Source organism: Dendronephthya gigantea, unplaced genomic scaffold, assembly GCF_004324835.1.
Source record: "Dendronephthya gigantea isolate DGI-Jeju-01 unplaced genomic scaffold, DenGig_1.0 000016F, whole genome shotgun sequence".
NCBI lineage: Eukaryota > Metazoa > Cnidaria > Anthozoa > Malacalcyonacea > Nephtheidae > Dendronephthya > Dendronephthya gigantea.
Genome location: NW_021163026.1, coordinates 2,617,868 through 2,644,380, shown reverse-complemented (window position 1 = coordinate 2,644,380; position 26,513 = coordinate 2,617,868). Strand labels below are relative to the sequence as shown.

At 38.5% G+C, this 26,513-nt stretch overlaps 7 protein-coding genes across 8 annotated transcripts; 5 read left to right on the top strand and 2 right to left on the bottom strand.

Annotated features, from left to right (window-relative positions):
* The first annotated feature begins 497 nt into the window (after positions 1-497).
* LOC114520689 (huntingtin-interacting protein 1-like) lies at positions 498-4,508 on the top strand. The gene is made up of 16 exons (XM_028541012.1): positions 498-655; positions 1,599-1,662; positions 1,817-1,959; positions 2,046-2,102; positions 2,250-2,333; positions 2,415-2,491; positions 2,653-2,714; positions 2,801-2,886; positions 3,035-3,089; positions 3,228-3,361; positions 3,443-3,535; positions 3,804-3,856; positions 3,926-3,998; positions 4,078-4,119; positions 4,252-4,345; positions 4,465-4,508. Exons 1-16 carry the CDS (start codon positions 590-592, stop codon positions 4,506-4,508), a joined length of 1,227 nt encoding a protein of 408 aa, XP_028396813.1. The 5' UTR covers positions 498-589.
* LOC114520702 (huntingtin-interacting protein 1-like) lies at positions 4,499-10,013 on the top strand. The gene is made up of 29 exons (XM_028541023.1): positions 4,499-4,558; positions 4,646-4,693; positions 4,796-4,843; positions 4,959-5,015; positions 5,107-5,154; positions 5,314-5,382; positions 5,549-5,596; positions 5,768-5,884; positions 6,106-6,174; positions 6,287-6,334; positions 6,430-6,546; positions 6,748-6,808; positions 6,903-6,992; positions 7,071-7,157; positions 7,228-7,335; positions 7,438-7,515; positions 7,620-7,690; positions 7,772-7,849; positions 7,971-8,000; positions 8,069-8,127; positions 8,218-8,248; positions 8,324-8,386; positions 8,488-8,588; positions 8,699-8,789; positions 8,863-8,935; positions 9,150-9,215; positions 9,301-9,365; positions 9,560-9,667; positions 9,858-10,013. Exons 1-29 carry the CDS (start codon positions 4,514-4,516, stop codon positions 9,870-9,872), a joined length of 1,989 nt encoding a protein of 662 aa, XP_028396824.1. The 5' UTR covers positions 4,499-4,513; the 3' UTR covers positions 9,873-10,013.
* Positions 10,014-10,598: 585 nt separating this feature from the next.
* Positions 10,599-11,631, top strand: LOC114520635 (protein FAM221B-like). The gene has a single exon (XM_028540950.1). It carries the CDS (start codon positions 10,659-10,661, stop codon positions 11,559-11,561), a length of 903 nt encoding a protein of 300 aa, XP_028396751.1. The 5' UTR covers positions 10,599-10,658; the 3' UTR covers positions 11,562-11,631.
* A 131-nt stretch (positions 11,632-11,762) lies between these two features.
* Positions 11,763-16,114, bottom strand: LOC114520634 (coiled-coil domain-containing protein 62-like). Its single transcript, XM_028540949.1, has 20 exons — positions 15,808-16,114; positions 15,299-15,369; positions 15,013-15,180; positions 14,856-14,938; positions 14,711-14,777; positions 14,603-14,639; positions 14,480-14,525; positions 14,343-14,400; positions 14,202-14,264; positions 13,944-14,045; positions 13,712-13,789; positions 13,546-13,639; positions 13,384-13,439; positions 13,231-13,276; positions 13,048-13,136; positions 12,856-12,953; positions 12,463-12,725; positions 12,209-12,354; positions 11,970-12,068; positions 11,763-11,849 (listed from the first exon to the last, which is right to left on the bottom strand). Exons 1-20 carry the CDS (start codon positions 15,872-15,874, stop codon positions 11,787-11,789), a joined length of 1,794 nt encoding a protein of 597 aa, XP_028396750.1. The 5' UTR covers positions 15,875-16,114; the 3' UTR covers positions 11,763-11,786.
* Positions 16,115-16,399: 285 nt separating this feature from the next.
* LOC114520575 (cyclin-dependent kinase 2-associated protein 1-like) lies at positions 16,400-17,235 on the top strand. Its single transcript, XM_028540877.1, has 2 exons — positions 16,400-16,483; positions 16,731-17,235. The coding sequence occupies exons 1-2, from the start codon at positions 16,465-16,467 to the stop codon at positions 16,976-16,978; spliced, it is 267 nt and encodes an 88-aa protein (XP_028396678.1). The 5' UTR covers positions 16,400-16,464; the 3' UTR covers positions 16,979-17,235.
* An 8-nt stretch (positions 17,236-17,243) lies between these two features.
* Positions 17,244-17,911, bottom strand: LOC114520574 (probable peptide chain release factor C12orf65, mitochondrial). Its single transcript, XM_028540876.1, has 2 exons — positions 17,618-17,911; positions 17,244-17,494 (listed from the first exon to the last, which is right to left on the bottom strand). Exons 1-2 carry the CDS (start codon positions 17,864-17,866, stop codon positions 17,288-17,290), a joined length of 456 nt encoding a protein of 151 aa, XP_028396677.1. The 5' UTR covers positions 17,867-17,911; the 3' UTR covers positions 17,244-17,287.
* Positions 17,912-18,105: 194 nt separating this feature from the next.
* Positions 18,106-26,456, top strand: LOC114520559 (myotubularin-related protein 3-like). Of its 2 annotated transcripts, none has more exons than XM_028540856.1 (16): positions 18,106-18,275; positions 18,487-18,592; positions 19,601-19,734; positions 20,359-20,447; positions 20,563-20,741; positions 20,849-20,942; positions 21,051-21,164; positions 21,326-21,549; positions 21,739-21,858; positions 21,979-22,090; positions 22,169-22,364; positions 22,557-22,742; positions 23,515-23,685; positions 23,898-24,986; positions 25,178-25,371; positions 25,868-26,456. In XM_028540856.1, exons 2-16 carry the CDS (start codon positions 18,508-18,510, stop codon positions 26,016-26,018), a joined length of 3,138 nt encoding a protein of 1,045 aa, XP_028396657.1. In that variant the 5' UTR covers positions 18,106-18,275; positions 18,487-18,507; the 3' UTR covers positions 26,019-26,456. The 2 variants fall into 2 exon arrangements, with proteins under 2 accessions (XP_028396657.1, XP_028396656.1); XM_028540855.1 differs by having other exon boundaries at positions 18,106-18,348.
* The last annotated feature ends 57 nt before the right edge of the window (positions 26,457-26,513 follow it).

Genomic DNA, 26,513 nt, shown 5'->3' with positions numbered 1-26,513 from the left:
CGTGAAAAAAACACGCCGTGTTTCTCCAATCTGAACTTGCACTTGTATTTGGTCCATTGTCATGTCATGAATGTCATTTTTCAAATTGCTGTATTGAGTATTTTTAAATAAGTACAAACGTCGCTATATTTAAACATGCCGTATGAACTGCAAAAACATGTCAATTTAATTACCCAAACATGGCAGGGGGCGTGACAAAACGTACGTTTTGAAACGGCAAACGTAACGTTTTGAAACGTTAAACGTACGTTTTGAAACGTCAAACGTACGTTTTAAAATCGCACGTCGCAAGCTTGAACGCAAATGGTAGTAACGTTGCTTTTTCTATTTCGATTTTAAAGTATACTTCAGGGTATGTGATTTTCTAATATTTGCCACTATTTTAGTTTAAAGTACGCGGGGTGGCCTCCCCCTTTCTTCCCCCTGGGGGTAAGACAAACAAGGCTATTTCCGGTTCTCAATGTAATGGGAGAATTTCATTTCTGGTCAAAATTTGGCAGGAAAGTTAAAAGTTCATGTCAAGACACACACTTGATGCATATTAATATTGGTGTTATAGCGACGGATTTCAACACTTTTATGGCAAAACATGAGTAAATTTCTAGCAGGAAGGCCGGCGACGCTACAAGAAAGCCAAAAGTTCGAGAGAGATTTGGTAGGACTAGTTTTGTGTTCACAGAATTTGAAATCGTACATTTTACGCGATCTTGTTACTTGTTTAAAAGCTTTGATCTTGCTTTGTAATTACTTATTGTCTTTCTAAGGAGGGATCTTAATGGCCACAAATCTTTAAATTTGATAGTTTAGGAAGAATTGTATTGGCTTTTATGCGCTTATTACCCCGAAATCCAGCTAATTTGTAATGAAATCTTTTAAAAATATATATAATTCTTTTTTAATATGATATTAAACTATTCAAATTTCATCACTTATATCGTTTATATACAAACACATGTTTAAAAAAGGTTCACTCGTTTTAAGTTTAATTTTTCCCCGATTCTCTCATTCATTCGTGTTCTCATATAAAGCAATAACAAAAACCACAACCTTATGCCAAGTTTTAAAGGTAGAATATAAATATCATGCCATAAAGTTCAAGTTTATAAATGATTATACAGAAATATAAGCGTGTATTAATTATATATAGGTCATTGACATGCATAAATAGCTATAGTTGTTACAAGGGCATATTTTATTACTTTTCTTGAATGAATCAGTTTGATTTTGAGAAGAAGGTCTTTAATTATTTACACATGAATAAACTTAAACCTGATTATAACTGAATTTTTGAGGTTTTCGTTTGTATAAATATGTTTCACTGAAGTATACAACATTGATGTATTCACCCCCTTGACAAATTTGGGCAAAGAAAATCTTGGCTGGGAATTTCAAAATATATACAAAATTTTGTTTGTACTAGTCTTTGTAGTCCTGGAGTCAGTGAACCAATAAACTATTTGGAAATCATTAGGAATGTGTATATCAATCAGACTTCAGGACTCTGACTGGGGCTGTCTAGGGTGTATTCTGACCAGCTTGTCTTGTAGATATGGAACATAAGATTTAGGAATCAATCGGATTTATTTTATTTTCAACAGGCAGAGCGTCTTGTTAAGGCAGTTAACACTACGGAAAATGCAGTGAAAGAAAAGCATATGAGAAATATCCTTTTGTACATAAAACATCCTGCATTAGACCTTTGCGTACTATAATATACTCTAGTATCCCACAATATACCTTTCCATTGCACCTGGCTATATAACTTTATTATCCAACCATATCATGATATATATTTATGCTCCTTGACAACACTCAAGCACTATAATCGGCACTTGGCAAGAAAATGGCTCCAAAACATTTTGGATGTGTCTTCGTAGGATGCACATCTCAGCAAATGCAATCATGTGTTGGAAAGCCATGACAGTTGTTTATAAATTGCTCAGAGAGGGCCATCCAAAGGTAGGGATTGATATGAATGAATTCCTGTTTTTTTAGAATATGTGAGAGCACAGTCCAGCTTCCATTTCCCTCTGTGTAAATTTTAGGTTTTAAAAGAGTCTGCAGCTCACAAAGTGACATTTGCAGATTTATCTAATTATTGGGTATGTACTATATATTTTAAAGTATTTCTCACTTGCTGGGACAGATATTGTGAATCAGTCAGTTAAGACATCATGTGAAGACGTATAATTTGTTGTTTAATTGATTAAATCCAGATTATTTTGCTTACAAAGTAAATTTCTTTTCAGAAACACTCACCAGATGGGAGTTACGGCAAGCTCTCCTACTTGTATATAATAATAATTATGAAAAAATTAGATTTCCATGCCAAGGTAATTAAATAAATTACTTGAATTCAGAATCATTGTATACCTTTATAGACGAGCAAATTTATTTATATCACTTCAATTTAGCATGAATATATTCCTGGAAATATCCAACCGAGCAGTGCAGATACAATAAAACATCCAACCAGAGATCGTAATTATTTGTAAGTGAACTTTTAAAGTGATAGATACAGTACTACTAAGTTAGATATGTTTATGATTGACTTTATTTACACTTAATCCTATTTCACTGAACTAGGATCATTGCAGAGAAAGCTGTGATATTAATACCTAACTGAAATAAGTTTTTTTCATTATGTTCTAGTTTTGAATTAGCCATAGATATTTTTGATCAATTGGACAGCTGTTTAGATCTATTTGATGCAGGTTTGAGCTGAATTTTGAGCTGATTTTAATCCTTTTTGTTGTGATCCTTATTGTGTAATCAAATTGCTTCTTAAATTTCATTCCAGTGTCCAAAAGTCTCAACCCATATAAGTCAAATTCCCAAATTCAAGCTGTGCAATGCAGAATCTGTCCCTTTCCTATGTTGATACAGGTTTGTGTTATTGTGCATCCTGAATGTGGCGGGCTAGCTAGCTTGCCAGTGTATATTGCAAGATAGTACTGTCATCAGCAATGTCATGAGAAAGACTTGACTCTATGAACTTTATTCATTGACTGTTTAATTTTTCATTTCTTTGTAGGAATGCAGTGCATTTTACAATTTATCTGTTGAAATCATGTATAAACTACACAGAAGTAAGTTCGTTTTTATTCTAGAACCTTGAATTATCAAAGACTTGGCTAAATTGTCTTCAAAGAGGCTGCAAAATCTGGCAGAATGCAGGCTACTTTTTCCCTAATCTAACATATTCATGATTAATAAATTTATTTCAGAGCTCACACATGATATGTTGAGTGGACATCGCAACAGGTTCTACCCAATGTTTCGACGACTTCAGAAGTTTTTCTTTGATGCAGGAGCTCTGAGTTATGTCACAGCGTTGATTAGTGTACCCAAGTTACCTAACGTAAGCAGCATAGTGTATATCTTCTGAGAAGAACGTCGGAGGATATGTCATTTATTAAAATCTTGAAAACAATCTTTGCAGGAAGCGCCAACGTTTGTTGGTGCAGAACCAAAACCAGTTGAAGCTCCAAAACCTGTTAAACAAGTCGAAGACGAACTGCCTCCGCCACGACCAGTAAGTTTTGTGATTTTATTTCTTGTAACCTCCCCACGAACTTCCCCCCTCCTACGAACCCTTTTCTACTAACCCCCCTATAACACCCCCAGCCATCCCTGGTCCCAAGATAAGAGGATGTATGGTACCACTGGTATCGGGATCTTATGCAGCCAACTCTAGTGGGGATTACCAATACAACCACAGCTGATGACAAGCACTGCTGTCCCTCCCCCAGCTATGAAGATGAGAACAAAATAATGACATGAACTTCTTCATATCACTCCAGGAAAAACCAGCTGAACTCCTTGCATTAAACAGCGCTCCACAAGAAGATGAAAGGTAACTGGAGTGGCTTGTGGGTGACTAATGGACATAGGGGGTTAATGAGTATCATGTCGTATTTTCTAGGGATAAGTTGATTGAACAGTTAAGGGCTAAAATTAAACATCTTGAGGAAATTCTTTTTTATGAAAAACGGAAGGTGAGTTTCTTGTTTCCATGTTTATTACGTACTTGAGAAGTTGGCAGAGGTTTTGAACGGTTTGTGTTTCGTTTTTTAGTCAAAGGAAATGGAGGATGCCTTACGAATACGAATATCAGAGGTACAGAACATCTTTCTTAATACAGACGTGCCAACATTTTAATACAGATGTAACTTTCTAACACAGAAGTTTGGCCCTCTTGTATTTACACTTTCCTTATTGAAATAATCTTCTTCCATCTTTCCACTCCAGCTGGGCGCGGAACTCGTTGAACTGCGAGAAGCTTCAGAACAAATGTCAAAAGAAAACAACGACTTGCAATCCAGACTTCAGGAGGAAATGAAACGTACGTATGCTGTATAGAACCAAAGATGATCATTGAAACTCTTTGAATGGACATCAAAATGACCTTGTGAATGTCAATAAAAGAAACCTTGAACGATATCTCATTTCACCCTCTTCTAGTGGCGGAGCAGGGCAAACCTGCTGAAGAAAATTTAATAAAATAAAACAGATGTACACAAAACTAAGAACGGAGCATGTTCAGCTCTTGAGGACGGTGAGGCGCTTAAGGTCTTCCTTAGCTCATGAAGACTTTATTCCCATCCTCAGTATGGAAATGAATCTAATGTTGGTATCATTTCAGAATGCTGATGTAAAGAAAGCTTTGACAACTACTGAGAAAGAGAAAAAGGTTTGTTTTTATTTCTCAGCGCTTCAAGTCTGAACCTCGTTGATAAAACATGGTGTCTAAACTTTGAGCATATCTGGTCTTCACTAAAATATTGGTTTTTAGGAGGTGGAAGCAACGTTGGCGACTGCTCAAGAGGAGGTTGATGACACGGTCAGTACAGGAAGGAAATCAAACAATTTGAAACGTCGCTGTTATTTAAACACTTCCCAACAAAGCGGTTTGGGCTTTTCTCAAACATTATGTAATTTTTTTAAAAATCGTTTAGTCGGAGAAGCTTCTTGAAGCTTATCAAACAGCTGAAGCAACGAAAGAAGCCTTGAAGGTGAGCTTGAAAGTTGTTTTTCTCTTACAAATGTATCGTACTGCACGATTTAGGAGATCACTTATGTACAACAACTCTCTTTTTGAAACAGGCGGCTGAGGAGACTATTGAAGAGCTGAAGAGGGAATACGGGGAAAAGGTAATAGCTTCTTGGTATCGCAACGTTTGCATCCAGATTTACTTAATAAGAGGTCAGGGTTGTGTCTGCATTGAAGAAAATTCTTGTGTCTGTGTGCTGTTCTTGAAAAGGTTTTAAATTTCTCGACTGACTGTTGTTTTAATGTGACTTATTTCTCAGCAAGAAGAAATGGATGGATTACTTGCTAAGGCGACCATAGCTCATGAAGAGACGGAAGAGAAACGAAAGGTGGGTGAAGAAAGCCTGGTGAATGAACCTAGGGGCACCATGGGGGGGGGGGGGGTAGATCTTGCCCTGTGCCCCACAATTTCTCCCCGCCTCCTCAAAATGCGAATCAGAATCCCCTGTATCATCCACCACTGGAATATTTTGGTCATGTCATAATTTTTTCTAGTTTGCTGAGGAGAAATGTTCTGGTGTTGAAAAAACCCTGAACGAAAAGGTTTGTGATATCAAAGACATCTGTTTCAAACATTTCACAGGGACAATATATTTGTGCAGTTTTAGACGATATAAAACGATATATGGGACGTTGGTGGACTCGATTCCCAGTGTTCGTTACATCCATGAGGGTCCCCAAAAGTCCTTCGAATACTGTTCTTTTTGAATCCAGGTTTGCGAGTTAGAAACACAACTTTCCGATATGAGAAAATTGAGGGAGGAAGAAGAAATGTCAAGAAAAAATGCAGAGGAGATGATTGAACAATTAAAACAAGAGTCAAAAAATAAGGTATGAAGTTTATGAACTCTTCTCCTACACTCGGTAAATACGAGGAAATATCGCGACACTTTGAAAAAAACAGTGTGAGTCCATTAACCCCTCACCACGTGACGATCTTTCGACTGTGCCCTGGTTTAACTCATAAACATCCTCCCTGCACGCGTGTTAATCGTACGTATATTACTGACACATGGTAATTACACACTTTGTCTCTTCTGTATACTCATTAGCAAGAGGAACTGAATGGATTGTTGGCTGGAAAAACTCAAGCGTATGAAGAAACGGATACAAAACTCAAGGTAAGTTTTGGTCATTTTTTGATATTTCAACTAGTAACAATAACAAAAGGCCGCTCATACTCTAAAGTATGGGAACTGGACTCTGTTTCTTCATCTTTCATCTTTATTTCAGACCACTGAGCAGAGATGCGCTGAACTGGAAGAATCGTTAAAGCAAACAGTATGTTTCTTGTATATGTCGATATCAACCGCAGTCCCGCTTTTTTCAAACGTTGTCTATCTTATCCCTCATGTGTCCGTTGTTGTACATTATAGACGGGTAACTTGGAAAGCACGGTGAATGAAATCGCGAGACTGAAAGTGGAAGCAGAAACGAGGCGATGCGAGGCCGAAAATAAAATGGAAAATATGACTAAAGAATCAAATGAAAAGGTATCCTGAGGTGTAAAAAAGGGGTGAGGTGAGGTGAGGTGAGGTGAGGTGAGGTGAGGTGAGGTGAGGTGAGGTGAGGTGAGGTGAGGTGAGGTGAGGTGAGGTGAGGTGAGGTGAGGTGAGGTGAGGTGAGGTGAGGTAAGCAAAACATTAGTCGGGTTCTTTTGGCGTCTAATATTAAGCTTCATTTTATATTCGCAGCTAGAAAATGAAAAGATTCAAAGGGAGAACGCTGACCTCCTGAATAAACAGCGTTTACTGGGTGAGTACGAGGGAAGAAGGAACCTTAAAAAAGTATTCTTTCTTATTTGACACAAGAATCAAGAATCGACTGTTGTGTTGTTTATGTCCTTTAGTTCTCGCGGTCCAAGAGTCGGAAAAGATCGTTCAAAGCTCCTTAGACGAGTTTGAAAATCCCAAGAATTGTGGAACAACTTGTACTGCAGGTGGGCTTCTGCATGACGCGACTAGAGTGGAACCTCGCCACGCTAAATAATGCTTTTAAACAACGTATTTTTATATAGAGTATTTGGTTGAACGTATGTCGGATTTGTTGCCAACGCTGGACAGAACTGTTCAGGGATATCGTTCCTATCTTAGCGACAAAAAAGGTCAATAATGATGTAGAATATGAAGCTGTCTTCAACCTCTGTTCTCTGCTGACTTTGTTTTGTTTTCTAGATGTTGATGATTTCGTTACCTCGATCGGTCCGTATTCCCATCTTCTTAGCGAGTGTATTCTGTTAGGAAAGGCCACGTCACATATGGCCCCACGCGAGGACGCTGAAGGTAGGGATTGTGGTGGTATATGTTGGATAATACAAGGAAAATGGTGGTAAAAACAAGCATGATGATGTTGGATAGTGAGGGATAATTATCATTTTAATCTAGCTTTGGTGAAACACTGTCAGAACGGTGGTAAAACAACACTAGAATTACTGCAAAGTATGAAGGACACTGATATTACAGGTTAGACATTAATTACGCATGCTCTCTCTCCTTCTGGACAATTCCAGAGCTTGTCCGTTGTGGGAAAATACTTTCGTTCATTTTCACGCCTGATCTTGCCTTAGATTCAAGTAAACTGGACGGTCAAGTCGAGGCAGTGAGAGAGTCAATCCGGAATATACTGAACATTGGCAATGTAAGTTTGAAGATAATTCAAGAACAGTCAATAATACCATGTGCATAATTAACTCCCTTTTTCAATGGTCCATATCACCAGGCTCTCGTGCCAAAAGAGGATGAAAGTTTAGACAGTATTGAAAACGCCGTTGAGGATGAAATAACGTCAACAGCTGAGGTACATTGTTATGGATACCTTTCACTAGCACAATCTGGTTCTAAAGACGTATTTTGGTTGAACGCCAACCATTTAAGTTCTCTCCCAATTATTCAACTGACGAATTCTTTCTTCTTCACAGCTCGTAGCAGAGGCTGTCACTAGAATCGAGGTGGGTAAAATAAGCTTTACGAGAAATGATTTCAAGGTGATATTCTTGACTTCATCTTCTTATTTCAGGAAATGTTGAAGAACGCGCGTCAAGCAGATACGGGTGTCAAGCTGGAAGTCAATGAAAGGTTTCTTTCCGTTTAATATCCTCTTTTCATTTATGATAAAAGAAATTAAGCTCTCCTGTAGATAAATACACGTTAAACTTTACTTTTTAGAATTTTGGATTCATGTAACGCATTAATGAAGGTATGGTTTAACATTTATAAACTTTTCTTCACAAATCACGAGAAACATCCTGACTCACCATAATTCAACTTTTAGGCCATTCGAGTTCTCATTTTGAAGTCGAAAGATTTACAAGGCGAGATCGTCGAGGAAGGCATGGTAAGGAATCCATCCAACACTCCATATATTTTCCCCAATAATTCATATTTGCTCACTGGGTTATTCGTGCGCGTAAAGCTATTTATTGTGCTTATTTCCAGGGTTCAGCTTCGGCTAAAGAATTTTACAAGCGACATCACAGATGGACGGAAGGTCTCATATCAGCTGCCAAAGCGGTTGGTTGGGGAGCCAAAGTTCTTGTGTAAGTTTACGTTTGTAGTACCTCCTCATAGTGGATCAATAAGAAATGATCCTTACTAGACCTCAGCGGCAAAATATCTGGTACTAAATCTTTATTTGTTTTAACTTCAGTGATGCTGCAGATAAAGTCGTGAAAGAAGGGGGCAAATTTGAAGAGCTCGTCGTCGCTTCTAATGAAATCGCGGCAAGTACTGCACAATTGGTGAGTTTAACCTCTTTCCCAGGAACTTTCAACTCCCTGCTCAATCTGAGGCTCTCCATTGCCGTGATTTTAGGTGGCTGCTTCAAAGGTCAAAGCTTTGCCAAGAAGTTCCAAGTTGTCTGCTTTGACTACAGCATCAAAGTCAGGTAAGACTGTACTCTATAATGTGATCTTTGCTGGTTGAAATAAGTTCATCCATAGACTGGGCAAAAAGATCACAATCCGACACTTTAGCTTCAAGTGAGAAAGCATGTTAGGATAGTACTCTTAGCTTGGTCTTTCAACTCTTGAACTCGGTGGTTATGATTGGCAATTATTATTTTATCTATCGTGATGATAAAAATACGACTGTTTCTGCAGTTGCCGAGGCGACAGGAAATGTCGTGGCGTCAGCAAAAACTGGTTCGGAAATGATTGAAGATAGCAGTAAGTAGCAAACAACTGCTTTCGCAACGCACTCTATGCTCTATATCTCTGTCTTAAAAACACATTTCCTCTATCTTTTTTTCAGAAACCGTCCCGGATTATTCTAAACTTTCACTTACACAAGCCAAGAGACTTGAGATGGACTCGCAGGTAATATTGTTAGTGCTTTGACTGGAAACAGTAAATACTGTACTTTTCTCTCAGACTAGCAGTATTGTATTTATAAAGTAGCACCTAATGAAACATTGCAAGTAATCGTATTTTTTAGTTTTATGTCTAAACTTCGAGCGGGATGAAAGATGATGATTTAAAAGTTATTCATTTTTTCGTTGGGATATTCCTAGGTTCGTGTTTTGGAATTAGAAAGTCAATTGGAAAAAGAAAGAAAGAGACTTGGCGAGCTAAGACGCACTCATTATCAACTGGCTGGAGCTAGCGAGGGCTGGGAAGAGGTGGGTGTTAGGAGATGGTGGATGTTAAGGGGAGGGTGAGGGTCGAAAGAGGGTGAGTGTTGGAAGGCGGTGGGAGTTTGTGGTGGTGCAGCTTAGGGTGGTAAAGGTCGGGTGAGGTGGGGGTTGGAAGCAGTTGAGGGTAGGGGAGCATTGTGTTAATTCCTTTTCTGTCATTGCCTTCTTATTTTAGGAAGCAACAAAGTAAAGAAACACAAGCTCTGTTACAGTCGTTTGGACAAACTAAAAGGCAATGCAACAGCTATACCCGCTCAACACATTCACATACTTTAGAGCGATTCAAACACAGGAACATATTTCTGAATCTCCCTTCATTCATGTGCATGTCCTGTGTTCTTTTTTAAAAATTAGAAATTTTTGGTGTTTTTCTTGGCTTATATCTTACTGTAAGTCTTGTCTTTCTCATTTAATTGACCTAGTTATGTAAATACACACATATATATATTTACACGCTGTAAGTAGTTTTATCTTCCGTATTAAAATTTTAACTTTTTCCACATCCTTTTTCTTGTGGAGCAATAATCTGCGCGCAGACGTAATGTGATTATTACATGTACTTTATTGTGCTTTTAACTCACGTTACTAGGATTGCACTATGCTTTCTTTCCAGGTTATTGGGTAAATTTGATCGAGCAACCAGATTCATCAAGGACAAATGACAATGTCAATGTTTCAAGAACAATCAAAGGTACAGTTGTGTAACAATCGATTGTCATGCAAATTCTCCTAAATTATTGCGGCTAAAACAACAGATATTTGTAGCCACCGACGTATGTGGTTCTTTAATATGACATTGGCATTTAAATATGGCTAGACGATTTTCAGAGGAAAATTTAGGCTCTAGTGGGCTAGATTTAAAGCAATCAAGCAGCAGGGTCAGTACTTTGAACCCGAGTGGAACGAGGGGAAGCCAACAACGCGATTTTCACGTTACGATACTAGTTCTGAAACGAAAGTTGGAAAGAAAAAACCAATGACAGCAAACAGAAATTCTGCTTCAACAACAGCACGAAAACAACCTGTAACTGGTGTTAATCAAACTGCAAATAACAAGCAAAAAACTACAAGTTCTAGCAATGCATTAGTGCCACGAAAGGCCGCGATACTTGCGCCAAAGGGCTACACTGCTAGGCCTATTGTGCCTGCTTCGAAAGCTGAACTTTTGCCGGTTGCAAGAGCGATGAATCGCGAGGATTTCGCTCCAAGGTTGAAGAAATTATTCGACCCAGAAAGGGAGGCGGCGCTGGAAGCAATCGAAACAGGAGTTTATATCGGTTGGCGCTGTCCTGAGTTTAAACACGACTGCATACGAGTTGGAAAAGCTTCGAAATGTTTTTGTGGCCATCTTTTATCGGAGCATAGCCGTTACCATGGCAACAGCGTGAAAGTCCCGTGCCGCGTGGGTTCGTGTGCGTGTAAAGCGTTCGCGTTTGTTCCCGCGCGGCCAGAAGAGGTGGGAGAATGGTGGCTACCAAGACGACCGGGTTTTGATCCAAGTACCTGGAGGGCTAAGTGCAAATGCAAGCATACCCACGAGGAGCACAGCCCGATTAATTCAAGGAGGTGTCAGATAAAAACCTGCCCTTGCGCTGGCTTTAATTCGGCGTTCCTGTGCTGTGCATGTGACAAGCATTGGGAAGAGCACGTGACTGTTTTTGAAAGCGCATCTCACCGTGACGCGGAAGGTATTCCGTATGGACAACATTATCTGCCTTTCCACGAGATGCCTGAGTTGAGAAATGTAGTGTTGACAGGGAGAGAGGATAATAGTTCGATGTACGAGGAATTAGCCTCGGGGCCTTATGCTATCCCGGAGAATAGACCTTCTAAATTAGCACTACAACTACGGGGTAACTCCTCTAAAAAATATCCGTGATAAAATTGGAAAGATTTCCTGATCAAGTTTTTCCAAGATGAAAAACTAGTTGATTTCTTAGCGCTATTTATTTTCAATCAACTTGATATCACATCTTGATTGTTCTAAACTATAAGTTAATCACTGTATATATTAAACTGATTTCTGTACATAAATAACTAAAAACTCAACGAAAAACGAAACGATCAACTTTAAAGTTAATCTAAAGTTGATTGGCAGTTAATATCATTCTGTGTTTGGACTAGTTGTTGTTGGTGACAGTTTCCCAGAACTCTCTGCGGCAGAACCCTGTGGAAAACGAAGAAAAGATTTGTCAGTTGTTTCATCTGCAATGCGACCAAGCATTTCTCTTTCTCAAAAATCAGCATGCACTGTCAATAATAAATGAATAAAGTTATGTTAATCTACCGTAGGTGGTGTCGTAATGGTGCTTTGTTCAAGATTTTGTACCATTTGACGAGACTCCGCCAGTAATCGATGTAATTTGCTTGTTGGTGAACTTTCCTCCTTAAAAATGGAAGTTGGATGTGGGTTATCATTAAGACCTTTGTACAACTTGATCTAACAACTTATCACTGTCATTCAATTCACTGTAGTAAGAAGATAAGATGGTTACATTACAACTCGTCGACGATTTTGTCACTTACGTCTCGTGGTTGACCAGTGACATCTCCATTTTGAGTGTTTGTCATAAGGTTCGGATCAGCGAAACTTGTCATTGGAAAGATTTGCACGCCGGGAAATGACGGTAAGGGAAAGTATTGCTCGCTCTCTGAAGTCAGTTCGGGAGATCCTGATGTAAAGAATAAAGAACACTAGCTTGAAATAGCGCTTCAGTTTTTGGGAAGGCTTACAATCTTTGCTTTTTATGACATTCCACCAGTGTTGTGCACGAACTAACCTATTTTACGATGGACTTGTTCATTGGAGTGGCCATCAGAATTCGCTGTGGATGAATGCGATTTTGTTTCAGGGAAATACGACAATGCACCATCGAGGTCATACTCAAGATCTTTTAATGAAAGGTTGGTGAAATCTCGCGCTGCGTCTTTGAGTGGAGATGTTTGTCTTGATGGAAAGCCATGCGTGCTATCGTGTGAAATATTTCCAGTGGAAGTGTTCAACCATTCCGGGTGGTTATTAATCGTTGCATTGTCGAACAATCTTGGCAAAAAATGCAAAGAAACGACTTTAGTTGGAATTGCTACAACACCATCTCTAGACCGATGGAGCTTCGAGTTTAACATCGACTATACAATGAAATTCTACATAAGTTCTTCAAGATCTTAACAACCTTTCTTGATCTTTAGTTTCACTCTTAAGAAACGACTCTTGTGAAGTTTGAAGGTGCATTTGCATGTATGAGATATCTCGTTGCTGTCGTTCACATATCTGATACGAAATAGATTTAAAAAAGCAGAAGTGAGTGAGTGGTTGATGTAATCCGTGAGTTTCAGTGCCACTTGGAAACGTTTGGGGTTCGTACTTGTCTTAAATGTTTAAGTTCAGAGTCACTTCGTTCTTGTTTGGATTTCTGCAGTTCCAGCAATTGATCCTTCCGTTTTTCACGTTCACCTAAACAAGAAAAGAGAAAGAATTAGCGTTAACTTACTATAGAATGACGCATTTGTCATTTACCTACAATTAAGAACTAAAGTACTCTTTCTACCTGAGATAAATACTTCTTTTTGTAACACAAGAACTTCTTGTTTGGACTGAAACGTATAAGAAGGTTGTTAGTCCAACGAAACATGCGCGTTTTAGACTGACTCGAGCTGTTTGGTTTTTGCTATGAAGATTGAAGAATCAGTTTCCAGGTTACCTGAGCCAACTCTGACTGCAAGTCATCAGCATCACTAAACTGCTTACTCATTTCACCTAAATAAATTCAAGGGAATGTCATTTGTAGAAGAAAACCTGTTCAATAATCTACATTTCTTTATTAACTCCAAGGCGGCTGATTATTACAAAATAGACGAAGAACCTCGCAAGTTTTCAACTTCATGTTTTGTTGCGTTCAGTTGATCCCTGAACTGATCTCTTTCTGCTTTCATGATTTTCTCATGTGTCTGGCATTCCTGCAAGAAAAAGCTCAGAAACTTCAATCATAACTCTCCTCGCTGATTTCCAACTGTTCCCATGCAACGAACCTGAACGGCGTTCTCAAGTCTTCTCGTTTTCTGTTGAAATTCTCCTATACGAATGTTGGCTTCAGTGATGTCGTTTTCCTGTGAGATGATGTCGAATTACTAAGGTCGGTACTGGGTTTAAAATCAAGGGTGGGCTGTACGAATGAATATAGCGCTATGAAAAAATCACCATCCGGTGAATAGCGCTATCCAGCTTTCTTTCAACCGCCCAAATGTACAACATTTACGATACCTTTAATTTAATTTTAGTCAGAAGCTCCTGTTCTCTAGCTTGCAGTTGTCCAAGATTATTTGAAAGTTCTCGCAAGGAATCGCTCAGGTTTGTGTTTTTATCCTGAAGAATATCACACTACTGATTAGTTTAGTTTAGGTTTCCTCCTGTAGTAACACTGGATCAATAAGAGATGATCCTTACTGCACCTCTAGGAAGAACAGTTTAGAACTGATAGAACTATTCAGTATAAATAAAGTTAGTTTAGTTCCAGGACACCTCTAAATCTTGAAGTTTTTCAGTAGCAAATTCAGCTTCCTCTGTGACTTCCTTCAGTCGCTCCTAGACAAATATATTCAAACTTGGATTATTTTATTGAACTTTAAAAGGTTCACCACAAGTGGACAGGACAGATCTTACCACAGTCGCCTCTAACTCTTTTCGCTTGTTTGTCTCATCAGTTTCTGACGATTTCAACCTAACATGTGAAAATGCAAATGTTCTGTTAACCATTGATGTATAATCTTTCTTAGAGATGACAAGATCTGGTTGGTTACCTCGCAGTCAATGCTTTGCATTGCTCATTTCTGGACTTTAACTCTCCTAGAAAAATAAAATGAAGAAGAATTAATGAGCGATACTTGATGAAATCTACTTGATGAGTTCCTAGGATGAATTACCTTCCAGTCTCGCACATCTTCTTTCCAATGCAAGAATCTAAGATCCAGAAAATACTTATGTCAGTTGAAATGAAAGATTTTGACACTTTGAAGTTTAAAGATCATTACCCGCTGTCTGTCTTCATCCCAGGACTGGAGATGCTTTTGATGCATTTGTACCATATCATTGAGCTCTCTAAATAAGTTAAAGGAATAAGTTCAAGGTGCTAACCAAATTATGACAATTCAATGGTCGGTGAGGTGACTAGTGTACTTGTCTCTGTCTTTCAACTCTACAATAAGAAGCTGAAGTTCTCTACGCTGTTTTTGAACAGTGTCTGTATCCAAGTCTAACAGCTAAAAAGAGAAGAAAAGGGAAATCATTTTCTGGTGCAAAACAAAATTTGGTGCAAAGATGATCTCTTTCAAACCTGTCTTGGGGAAGTTGATGTCCCATGATGCAATTGAGTCGGAGTTACTGAGCTTGTTTGCAAAGGACTGGCTGATCTCCTGCCAACACTGGATGGTGATCGGCTTGCAGATGATGGTGATCGCGTCATTGAACCATTCATCAGTGACACTGGACTTGACAGTGAACTCTGGTGGTTGGAATGAGTTGTATAAATAAAGATGAAGTAGATCATGGTTTGTCATGGGTGGGATAGGATTTTATGGATTGAGAGAAAATTCTGAGTGAGTGAAAGTTGTCTTCCTTACCTTTACTTTTGGAGTGCTTTGGTAATATGATGTTGGTTGATAAGATGAGGTCACTCCAGAGTGTGGTTGATCTGGATGTGGGAGATGGTTTTAAACCAACATAATTATAGAAATGCATAATGGTTGGATCTATTATCTTAACATTTTAAGACCTACAGAGGAACCTATTCAGGTGGATGGGATTATCACAGATAATCTCATAATCTTTTGACCTGGCCCAACCCTGATCACCTCCAGATCACAATGTCTCAACAAAAAATCGTAAACTCCAATGCTTTGAATTAACATTGCACACAAAAAAAAACAACTTGTCAGCATCTCATTTACATTATGGGCATTTGTTTGCATTTAATCTCCAAATATTTTTGCGGAATTTGAGATATGTACCACAAACATCGCTCTCAGTTCACCCTCAATAGCTGAAACAGCTCAGAAATGACAATATAAGCAACTCTCCTTATTCTATAGTAATTCACTCTTCTATTATAACGTTTTAAGTAAGAACGCACCGCGTTTTCGGCCTGAAATGTCAAAACTCTTCCCAGAAAGGACGCCGTTGTATTTACCGCCTTCCATGACCCGATTCCAAATTGGGACAGAAATTGATCTTTTTACCTCTACAATATATTTTCAAGGTTTTAGCTTGACCGGTGAATAAAAGCCGGCAGATATCGTTGATTGATATAGTAAAGTGATGGTTTCTACGAGGAAAATCAGCAATATTTCATAACATAAACAAAGAATTATCAATTCACTGGACAACAAATGTTTACAAAGTTGTTTGGCGCCGAATTTTTTTCCTACTGTACAGATAACCCAGGCGCGGCTCTTATCATTAGTTTTATCAATTTTACGTCTATTTTTGGACTGTTTTCAAAACATATTGTAAAACTATAGTCCATTAGGCGAGAAAATGATAAGATTATAGTTCTAATCAATTTAAAACTGTCTAGAAATGCTCAAAATACCTTCAAATATTCGTTAAAACTATTATTTATTCGATTCCTTAGCAGGAAAATGCGCTTGATTAAAGTGGAAACAAATGAGAGAGGGAGCTCTAGGAGATTGGAAACTAATTTTTTTTGTAAAGAGTTCTTTTGAAGAGAAAGAAAGAAAGATTTAAAATTATTTTTTGTTTTATAAATATTGTTCATTCTCACTGGAAGATGGAGAAAAACGGACAAGGTATGCTGTTTAATATGACAGAGCTTCTATCAGATTCATATGCCATTGTTTTTGTATGATTTCAAAGATGAAAATGGCAAAATGCACACTTACTTTATGGGCCAATCTTGGTGAGACGTGGTGACCCCTTAAAAAGTTTATCACTTTTACTAAGAGCAACCAAGCTAGACTACATGTCTGTGAAGTCTGCGAATTGGAATGAAGCTGTTGATCACCAGACGTAGAACACTATTTAAATGTTTTTTAGGTCAAAATGTTCAGGTTCCTGTTGTTAGACCAGATCAAGCTAAATCAAAACCTAAGATTGCTCATCAACCAATCCCCTCATCGCGTTATAATGAACTGCTTCGGGTGATTGAGGAATTGGGAAAAGATGTCAAACCAAGTTACGCTGGGAGCAAGAATGCCGGCGAACGATTAAGAAAGGGGATACTTCATGCAAGAGCATTAGTTCGAGATTGTCTTCTGGAGACGGAACGAAATGCAAGGAAATAAGTCAGGAAGCATTCACAGCCTAATGGATGAAGCAGGGATGAAGCTGTGATGGCTGAAACCTGCCTTAAAAATAGGTCAAAGAACATAACAAACTAAAGCATTTCATTGGTCCATCTTTTATTATCAGTATAAGATAAATGTGCTTCATTGATCTGTGTTTGAACTATATGGAAATGATCATAAGAATAATGCTGTTTTAAGCATTACCCTGGTAGTTCAGACACAATTGATGGCAGTTTATTATATTTACAATACTGGAAACCAACTTTGTACATAAAATTATAATGTTATTTACAGAATAAACAAATATTAATTATTATCTTCTGAGCCTTTATCAAGTTCCAAAAGCTTGTTTTTGATGTTTCGTTTCCTGACATAATCTGCTTTCCGTTTCCGTATTTTTTCCCAGTTCTTTGCAATTTTACTCTCTTTTCCATTGTAAAAGTAATCTAGTTTTTCACAGAGTAAATCTCGAGCAAGTGTTCTATTTCTCTCTAAATATCTTGTTTGATGACACTAAAATAAAAAGAGACTCACAGTTATGTAATTAAGTATCGAAACTTCATTCAAAACCAGTACAGAATAGCAAAGCTTGATAATGAATGAATGTTAGAAGTCCATGTATTTTTAGGTACAAACCTTGACAGTTATTCCAGTCGGTATATGCTTTAGTTCAACACAATTGCTAGTTTTATTCACCTTCTGTCCACCTTTCCCAAATCCTTTTACAAATTTTTCTTCTAATTCAGATTCACACAGAACCACCTCTTGAATTTGCTTACAGAATTTAACAGTAGACAACCTTAAACACGTTCTAGTATTTTGTAAAATGCCTTGAATATATGGAGCTTTTGTACACAGGAGAAGTTCTGTTAAAATCCTAGACATTTGGTATGATTTTTCAACAGAATCTGAGAATTATATGAACTGATATTGAATATGATCACATTAGACCATGATTATCTATAGATTAAGTTACGATTGGGATGGATTAGGGTAAAACTTGGATTTAAAGCTTGAGATTATATGATGGATTTGTTGGATACTCCCAGAGTGTCAAAGCAGCTGCGTGAAAAATAGGCAGGCTGAGGCGAATAATGACATCATCATAGTTCATTGATCCACGCCCCCTCCCGTACCTGCAATGGTGGACCAGCTTAGCTTGAAGCTTTTTGCGTTGAAGGAGTGTCAAATTTTATGATTTTCACTGTCTATGCTTGAGCTATCATCGGCGTGGATTTCTAGTGCATTGTTTCTGATCTAAGCTACGATTCTACATCTTGTTTGCCGAGCTAAGGTACACCAGTTTGCGATATAAGTGCAAAGTTTTGAGCAAAGTAAAGTGTACTCTACTGTTTGACAGTCTTCAGGTATAAATTTTGCTTCGTCGCTGTTTCAATTGGGTCTTTTCAACTGGATTCCAAATTACAGATTGTTTTTAAACTCACGATTGTGTGGGGTTTATTATTTTGGCTAAAGTTTACAAAGGGTTTCATCGTTGTTTGCAGATCAAACATTGTTTGTGAAATATGAAAGAAAACGGTGTATCAGGTCCAAGCAGTCTGGTGTATATCCACTTGAAAGAATCGTATCCAAAGAAGGAACTTGTTTTTGGTTGGTAACCTTAAATGTGTCCTTCACTATCGTAGCTTTGTTTTTCAGTTCAAATCTGTGCAATCACTTGATTACACGTAGGCTTCTCACTGCATTAAAAGTTACATGATCCATACAAAAACGAAACCGAAAATAATTATTGCATATTTATGCGAAATTGTATTTATTCTGTGGTATCGATTTACTTATATTTTGGTTCAAAATAGCCTTTTGTAAGAGATTGCATCTTTAGACCTGTTGGGGAAACTGCATTCTTCGTAGGGATATCGTACTAAAAGAATTTACGTGTTTTCAAACTATTTAACCTCAAATTCTGTCGAGTTTCAAATTTCGTTTCTCTTCCGGCGTCACGTTGTTCATGTTTGTACAAGAATCTGAAAATAGCTAAGAATAGCAAACAGTTTATTGCTTATCAAAATCATGCTTAATGATTGCTGTTTGCCACTTCTGATTGTGATTAAACTTGTAGAAATGGCAATTTGCCCAAAAAGTTCTGTTTGTTTACCCTATACGACCCAGTTGTTTCCTTTTAAATCCGCGTTTGGCAAAATGCCACGAATACTTGTTAAGATTTACAATTGTTCTAGTGTACAATAGCCATAAAATATTTGCATTCACCAGTATATATTGTCCATTTTTTGTCTTGAATTTTAAAGAGACACAATAAAAATGAGAGCAATTTTATGACCCAGGTTTGGGTTATTTTAATATGAAGATTGAGAAGTAACATAAAGTGTGTCTGTTTTAGTAGATTACCCTGCTTCTGAGGATATGTATTCACCCTAGCATAGGATAAATAACACAAGCAATTTATAGCAAATCCTTGAATAACCACTTGGTAACCCTAAATTCAGTCCAGCCCTCAAAATAGCAAGTCACATTTTACTTCCTATTCACCCAATGTGCTGATTGTTCTTTATAGTTACACATAAACTTCTTAGTATCTTAATTTGTATTTACAATTCAAGGCAGTTGTTTCGAAAATGATAATTTGTTTTTGCTTCATAGACGATCCAAGTCTTTCAGTCCCATTTCCTGAGTTGGATGGTGAATATGTTGAATTCCTTGGAAAATGCTCCGACTCAGTCTTTGCCATTTCAAATTTCCGTTTTTTTGCCGCGTTTCAACACTCATTTGTAAATGTAAGTGGACTGACTGCTTTGGATTCTGATACAAACATTATTTCGAAAATTAACTCTAAACAAATTAACTAGTGCTCTTGAGGGAGACCTAGCTCAGAAAGGCTTGGTCATGTTTATGTTTAAGATTGTTTACACCAGTCATGTTTACAGGTGGAATTTTTAATTTGCAAACATAAACAAAGTCTGGAGTTAATGTAATAATGTTCTGCAAACAAATAAGGATGCATGTTGCTTTGTTGAGAAATATCATTTCTAAGCTGGCATTAACCATTAACTCACCGAATTACATAAATTAAAAATGGATGTTTGCGATTTTAAAGTTGAAAGTTTAATTGCCTTTATTTTCACATTTGATTAGTCAACACCCTTTTTAATTAGGAGAACATGTCATCTGGACATTTAAATGTAATCAAATTAAATGTAATTTATACAGGACAAAATAAATATAAACAAAAAATTGTTTTGCTTTTCCCAGTTAAGAAACACTCATTGAATGCCAAATTAGGTTGTTCATAAATTATGCATCTTAAGACAGAGGTTTGCCATCTCTTGGAGTGTTCTCTGCTATTGCATGTTTATGGTAATATATACTCAAGTGATAAATTGTGTGCAATTTGTTTGCAGGTCCCATTGATGTTGATTGAGAGTTTGGAATGGAAAGGAAAAGAATGCCCAGAAATATTCATTTGTTGTAAAAATGGACAATCTTTTCAGTGTGTGCAAGATCCTATTAGTTCTAAGTTATCCAGATGAAATTTCTTTACTACCTGTGATTGACATCAACATCTTATAGGTTAGCACTGATGACAATAAAATAATTCCTTTCAGGTTAATGTTTGATAATGCTGAAGAGGGTGACAAGTGGTATAATAGGCTGAGGAAAAAGTGTGGAACTGATACAAATTGCCTGAAAAAACTGTTTGCTTTCACCCATTACGCTTGGTGTGAGGATACGCCTCCTGATAGCCCTTGTAATGATGGGGACTTGACGTGCCTTCTATCTCGAGGTAATTGAAGCTGTATTATACAGTATTTTTCTATCTCATAACTGAAGATTAAGAGGAAACTGCAGGTAAAGAGAAAGCAGCTTAAATTGGTTTTCATTCATTACCAGACACGTTGAACCGTGACTTTCTGCATGAGTACAAGAGAATGGGCTTCGAAAAGGATCCGGCTTGGAAGATCACTGAGATCAACTCAAAGTTTAAGTAAGTTGATCTAATCTTGATTCTACTCTGTTCTGCTTTGATCAAAGAAGCTTTTCCTGACTAGACCATGCAGTTGTATGACAGAGGGAGGTCCATCTGTATTTTCAGGCTCTGTTCTTCTTATCCCAAGTTGCACATTGTGCCTGGTAATATCACAGATGAAAAATTGGAAAAAATTGCAAAGTTTAGGTCAAGTAACAGATTCCCTTCGGCTGTTTGGAGGTAGGATAGTGCCTTATAAACTGTCAGTGCTCTTCTCGTATTATCCTCCGCACTTGAAAGAATAGTACTTGTAGCTGTCCTTGAATGTATCAGCTCTAGCTTGCAAATGGATCTTCAAACATGTATTTTGTAACTTAGTTGTGGCGTTTTTTTAAACCCAGGCACAGTGAAAATGGTTCAGTCATAGTGCGGTGTAGCCAACCCGAAGTTGGAATGTTATATTGGCGTTGTGCTGAAGATGAATATTATCTTAAAACTTTGGGAAGCGTTCCTGACTCAGCTGCTTCGAAGCCAGTCCAGAATGGCAAGAATGACAGTCTCTCAGACACATCTTGTTCCTCTAACGATGATGATTCAGACACTTCGCATACGAACGGTTATTCAGGTAGGTCAGGTTGATTAGCACGATAGGTTGATACATGTGTCTAGTACCATCAAATTCCAGCAATATTCGGTTATCCAGTTACGGTACATGAGATCTCCTTTACTGGAAGTGTTTGCAGAACAATATCAAAATAGTGAAACTAAATCCAGTTGTTCCAGAAAGATATAACTCGCTTTCTGTTCTACCTAGACAATTTAAACAAGAAATCATCGTGTAATGGAGTTGACAAGAAAGTCCTGGTTGTCGACTGTCGATCGTACGCAGCGGCCTTTGGTAATCGTGTTAAAGGTGGCGGAAGCGAGTGTACAGGTATGTCCTTCGTTTTGGCACCGAGATTTGTAGCATTGGTCACGTATTTTGAGAAACTTCAATAGCCTAGTTAGGCATGCGCAAAGGCGTCTATTTTTACACATGATGTTTCTTTTTCAGAGTATTATCCGAATTGTAAAATCCAGTTCATGGGACTAGCAAATATTCACACAATTCGCAAGAGTTTTCAATCATTGCGGGATATTTGTTGTAAGCAAGAGGAACAGACTGGGTAAGCGCGTTTCTTTGCCGCATTTCAAGGATTTTTTGCCTTCGGATTGTTCTTATAAGATGTTTTTTTCCTGCTCAGTTGGTTAGCAGCATTGGAAGCAACGAAATGGCTTTCTCATATCTCAGCGTTGATCAAAACAGCGTTGTTGGTCGTGAAGGCAATTGAACAGGAAAAACAACACGTTGTTGTTCATTGCAGCGATGGCTGGGATAGAACACCCCAGGTTGTCGCGCTGGCTGAGTTGCTTTTAGATCCATATTATAGAACAATAAAGGTTAGTTTCACTTCTTCATCTATTTCATTGACGTCCAGAGAGTCAGACGTTCTCCCTTGCAGTTGAACGAACCCTCAAACGGTTACCGCCTAATTGACTTTTTTTCTGGGTGCTCTTCTTCTCATAGGATGAGTAGTAATGATAACTAACTGCGCTAAAAAACTCTCCCTTTGTCTTTGAACTTTTCCCCAGGGGTTTCGCGTGTTACTTGAACGTGAATGGCTGGCGTTCGGTCACAAGTTTGCAGACCGCTGCGGTCATGGTTTCCATGACGATGACGTGAATGAGCGATGTCCTGTGTTTCTGCAGTTCCTGGATTGTGTTCATCAGTTATTGAGACAGTTCCCGTGTTCTTTTGAGTTCAACGAAACGTTCTTGGTATGAGAATAACTTATTGATATCGCAGGCGGTTGATCTCGTTAGTTGACAAACGCGCACGCTAGTTGGGAAACAGGCACGCTAGTTGGAAAGCAGGCACGCTAGTTGGCAAACAGGCACGCTAGTTGACAAACAGGCACGCTAGTTGGCAAACAGGCACGCTAGTTGGCAAACAGGCACGCAAGTTGGCAAACAGGCACGCAAGTTGGCAAACAGGCACGCTAGTTGACAAACAGGCACGCAAGTTGGCAAACAGGCACGCTAGTTGGCAAACAGGCACGCTAGTTGGCAAACAGGCACGCTAGTTGACAAACAGGCACGCTAGTTGGATTGGAAAGCAGGCACGCTAGTTGACAAACAGGCACGCTAGTTGACAAACAGGCACGCTAGTTGGATTGGAAAGCAGGCACGCTAGTTGGCAAACAGGCACGCTAGTTGGCAAAGAGGCACGCTAGTTGGCAAACAGGCACGCTAGTTGGCAAACAGGCACGCTAGTTGGCAAACAGGCACGCTAGTTGGCAAAGAGGCACGCTAGTTGGCAAAGAGGCACGCTAGTTGGCAAAGAGGCACGCTAGTTGGCAAACAGGCACGCTAGTTGGATTGGAAAGCAGGCACGCTAGTTGGCAAACAGGCACGCTAGTTGGCAAACAGGCACGCTAGTTGGCAAAGAGGCACGCTAGTTGGCAAACAGGCACGCTAGTTGGATTAGAAAGCAGGCACGCTAGTTGGCAAAGTACGAACATTCCCTTAGAGACTGTTTCCTTTATTCCAGGTGAAACTGGCTCACTATACATACTCCTGTCTCTATGGTACCTTCCTTTGTAACACGGAACAAGAGCGTCTCGCAGCAAACATCCGGTACAGCACCTGTTCGGCTTGGTCCATGTTGGAATCTCAGTCAAGGAACTGTAGAAATTTTCTATATTCTCCGCAGGAGAAAAAGGTGAGATATTCGCTGTTTTGGGTTGCTCCACATAACAGGAGACAAACATAACCATGCATGTTAATAAAATAAAACTTTAAAATCGAGAGATCGAGGTCTTTAAACTTTCCTCAAGTTTACTTTTGGCTGTTTCAGCTTGTCTGGGCGAACATTGACATTTTTGAAGCCGAAATGATTTTAAGGGGAAAAAGTTTTATTTTCATTTATTTCAGGTTTTGTATCCAGAATATCAAGTTCGTAATATTATGTTGTGGTCTTCTCTGTATTGCTCAAATCCTGTCATATTTTTTGATAACCCAACCGCGTTAAACTCAAGTGACGTTGCTCTAAATAACGACCAAGAGTTTCATTACGACGATGTAAGAACCGAGCCCGAGATTCGCCCGAACGTTGCTCGACGGAACTCCGACGGAGATGTAAAAGTTTCGAGCGCGGACGGAAGTCTCGTGGCAGGTTCGGCAGCCCGAGATGATACCGAACTTTATCTCACGAAATCTCTGGTCTGTAAATCTGAGTCCATGGTGAGCCCGGGTTCATCTCAAGGTATCTCGACTGCAAGTCCAGCTAAAGGATCATTAGCTAATGGCGTGGCAGAAAAGTCCATTGAAACTAATACTAGTTGTGGAAATAATGATCACGATGGAGCGCTGGAACCTTGTACAGAAGAAGGTTGTGACAATAGTTCTGTTGATCAAAATATAGCAGTATTTAAGAGTGAGAATATTGCACTTCATCAGGATGGAACGAAGGACAAATTAAATAGTTCTGAATCTGATCAGAAAGGCTTGTCAGAGAAGAATGATCTTGGTGACAGTCTAACCAGTAGTTCAAATACCTTAGTAGATGAATCCACTTCTATTAACGACGAACATATGGTAAACGGTTCCGAAAATGGAAACGATTGTCTGCTGAACGGTTTAGAAACTTCACACAACGCTAAAAAGACTGTATCAAAGGCTATTAATTGTAAATCAAATCATCGCCTGAAGCCTTTCATTGACGGACCTCTGTTATCACAAGACGGGGCAAGTTCTAGCAATATTAGGAAACACTTTTCAGAAGATGGGGGGAGTTTTAATGGCTGCAGAGGCACGCCGCTTTCGCCAAAGGAACGGTCTTATAATAAACTGTGCAAATACATTGACGAGGATGGATTATCATTAGTTGTGGATCCCGTGCAAGCGCGGCTTGTCAAGTTAGAGCGATGTTATCGTGAGAGGATCGAAGGATTGGAAACACAGCTGGAGGCGAGTGGTTGCGTTTGTGGACTTCGTCAAAAAGTTAACAACAAGCAAGATATGGTATGTCAACAAATATTAGATCTCTACTAGACTTCTAGGAAGCACAGTTTAGAACCCGCGAAGGTATCCAGTATAAAGTTAGTTTAGGTTTCCTTCTGTAGTAACACTGGATCAATAAGATATGATCCTTACTGGACCTCTAGGAAGAACAGTTTAGAACTGATAAAACTATTCTTTTGTTTCTTTGTTAGCACTCCATCATTGAGCCGACATATGCTCGTTCAAATTCTCTGTCCAGTAATACCGCTTCGGACACTTGTGGAAGTTGGGAACGAGTTGATGATGCTGATGTCACACATGTATTATGGGTGCCAGACCACCTCGCCGTTAGTTGCAGAGGTTGTGACGAAACATTTACCATCACCAATCGAAAACATCATTGCAGGTATGGTGTAAACCCAAGCTAGCGAGGAGGTGTTGGGAGGAGTGGCAAGGTCTTATTGAAAGCGAGTTCACTTTAGGCTTCCTCCTGTAGTTACACTGGATCAATAAGAGATGATCCTTACTGGATCTCTAGGAAGAACAGTTTAGAACTGATAGAGCTATCCAGTATAAATATAGTTAGTTTAGTTTAGGTTTCCTCCTGTAGTAACACTGAATCAATAAGAGATGATCCTTACTTGACCTCTAGGAAGAACAGTTTAGAACTGATAGAGCTATCCAGTATAAATAAAGTTAGTTTAGTGTAGGTTTCCTCCTGTAGTAACACTGGATCAATTAGAGATGATCCTTACTGGACCTCTAGGAAGAACAGTTTAGAACTGATAGAGCTATCCAGTATAAATAAAGTTAGTTTAGTTTGGGTTTCCTCCTGTAGTAACACTGGATGAATAAACAATAATTGGTTGGATCTTTCCAATCAATTTCTTCTTTACCTATAGAAACTGTGGCAAAGTGTTCTGTAATTCATGCTGTAACGACATGTCTCCGGTGCCTTCCGAACAACTTTACGATCCTGTCCGAGTATGCAAGCCGTGTTTTGGTAAACTTCATGTGAAAAATAACCAGGACATTACTGTGGCAGCCTCGTGAGAAGCCTTTGTGAAGATTTTAGCTGGGATACCTCACAGGTCTTTCAGTTAATTTAAGTCTTCCAGTTGGAGAAAGCTCTTTCAATGTATAACACCCATACAATAAGATATTCCAACTCAAGACAAACGCAAAATTCAGTTTAGGTTTCAACAATTTCATTTAAGAATATGAACCGATATTTTCGTGTAAACTTGCCATAACGAAAACGCACCGTTAAAATTGTTAAATTCAAATACTATCCTTCGATGTTTCACTGAAATATTTACCATATATTATTGTTATCAAAATAACCAGACGTTCCTTGTCTGTGCATCATTGTAGAAGTACTAAGTTATATAAACTTTGAATGAATTTATGTTATTATCATTGAATGTTCCAAACCGTATAACGGAAAGTTTTTAAAATTATTTGTAATAATTATTAAATATGACAGCAAAGCACGCTATTTGTTAATAAATGACGTATATTCGTAATTGTGTTTGACGTTTTGCTTGT

Excerpts from the sequence above, each read along its gene's own strand:
- LOC114520689 (XM_028541012.1), top strand. The coding sequence starts at position 590 with ATGAGTAAATTTCTAGCAGGAAGGCCGGCGACGCTACAAGAAAGCCAA. Across the intron at positions 1,663-1,816 it reads GAAAGAAAAGCATATGAGAA|GCACTATAATCGGCACTTGG; the intron begins ATATCCTTTTGT and ends GACAACACTCAA. Across the intron at positions 1,960-2,045 it reads TCAGAGAGGGCCATCCAAAG|GTTTTAAAAGAGTCTGCAGC; the intron begins GTAGGGATTGAT and ends TGTAAATTTTAG.
- LOC114520702 (XM_028541023.1), top strand. The coding sequence starts at position 4,514 with ATGTACACAAAACTAAGAACGGAGCATGTTCAGCTCTTGAGGACG. Across the intron at positions 7,516-7,619 it reads GAAGGACACTGATATTACAG|ATTCAAGTAAACTGGACGGT; the intron begins GTTAGACATTAA and ends ATCTTGCCTTAG. Across the intron at positions 8,936-9,149 it reads GACTACAGCATCAAAGTCAG|TTGCCGAGGCGACAGGAAAT; the intron begins GTAAGACTGTAC and ends CTGTTTCTGCAG.
- LOC114520635 (XM_028540950.1), top strand. The coding sequence starts at position 10,659 with ATGACAGCAAACAGAAATTCTGCTTCAACAACAGCACGAAAACAACCT.
- LOC114520634 (XM_028540949.1), bottom strand. The coding sequence starts at position 15,874 with ATGGAAGGCGGTAAATACAACGGCGTCCTTTCTGGGAAGAGTTTTGAC. Across the intron at positions 14,526-14,602 it reads AAGATGTGCGAGACTGGAAG|GAGAGTTAAAGTCCAGAAAT; the intron begins GTAATTCATCCT and ends TTATTTTTCTAG. Across the intron at positions 12,726-12,855 it reads GAAACTAAAGATCAAGAAAG|ATTGTTCGACAATGCAACGA; the intron begins GTTGTTAAGATC and ends TTTTTTGCCAAG.
- LOC114520574 (XM_028540876.1), bottom strand. The coding sequence starts at position 17,866 with ATGTCTAGGATTTTAACAGAACTTCTCCTGTGTACAAAAGCTCCATAT. Across the intron at positions 17,495-17,617 it reads CGACTGGAATAACTGTCAAG|TGTCATCAAACAAGATATTT; the intron begins GTTTGTACCTAA and ends TTTTTATTTTAG.
- LOC114520559 (XM_028540856.1), top strand. The coding sequence starts at position 18,508 with ATGAAAGAAAACGGTGTATCAGGTCCAAGCAGTCTGGTGTATATCCAC. Across the intron at positions 22,743-23,514 it reads AGTTCAACGAAACGTTCTTG|GTGAAACTGGCTCACTATAC; the intron begins GTATGAGAATAA and ends CCTTTATTCCAG. Across the intron at positions 24,987-25,177 it reads TTAACAACAAGCAAGATATG|CACTCCATCATTGAGCCGAC; the intron begins GTATGTCAACAA and ends TTTCTTTGTTAG.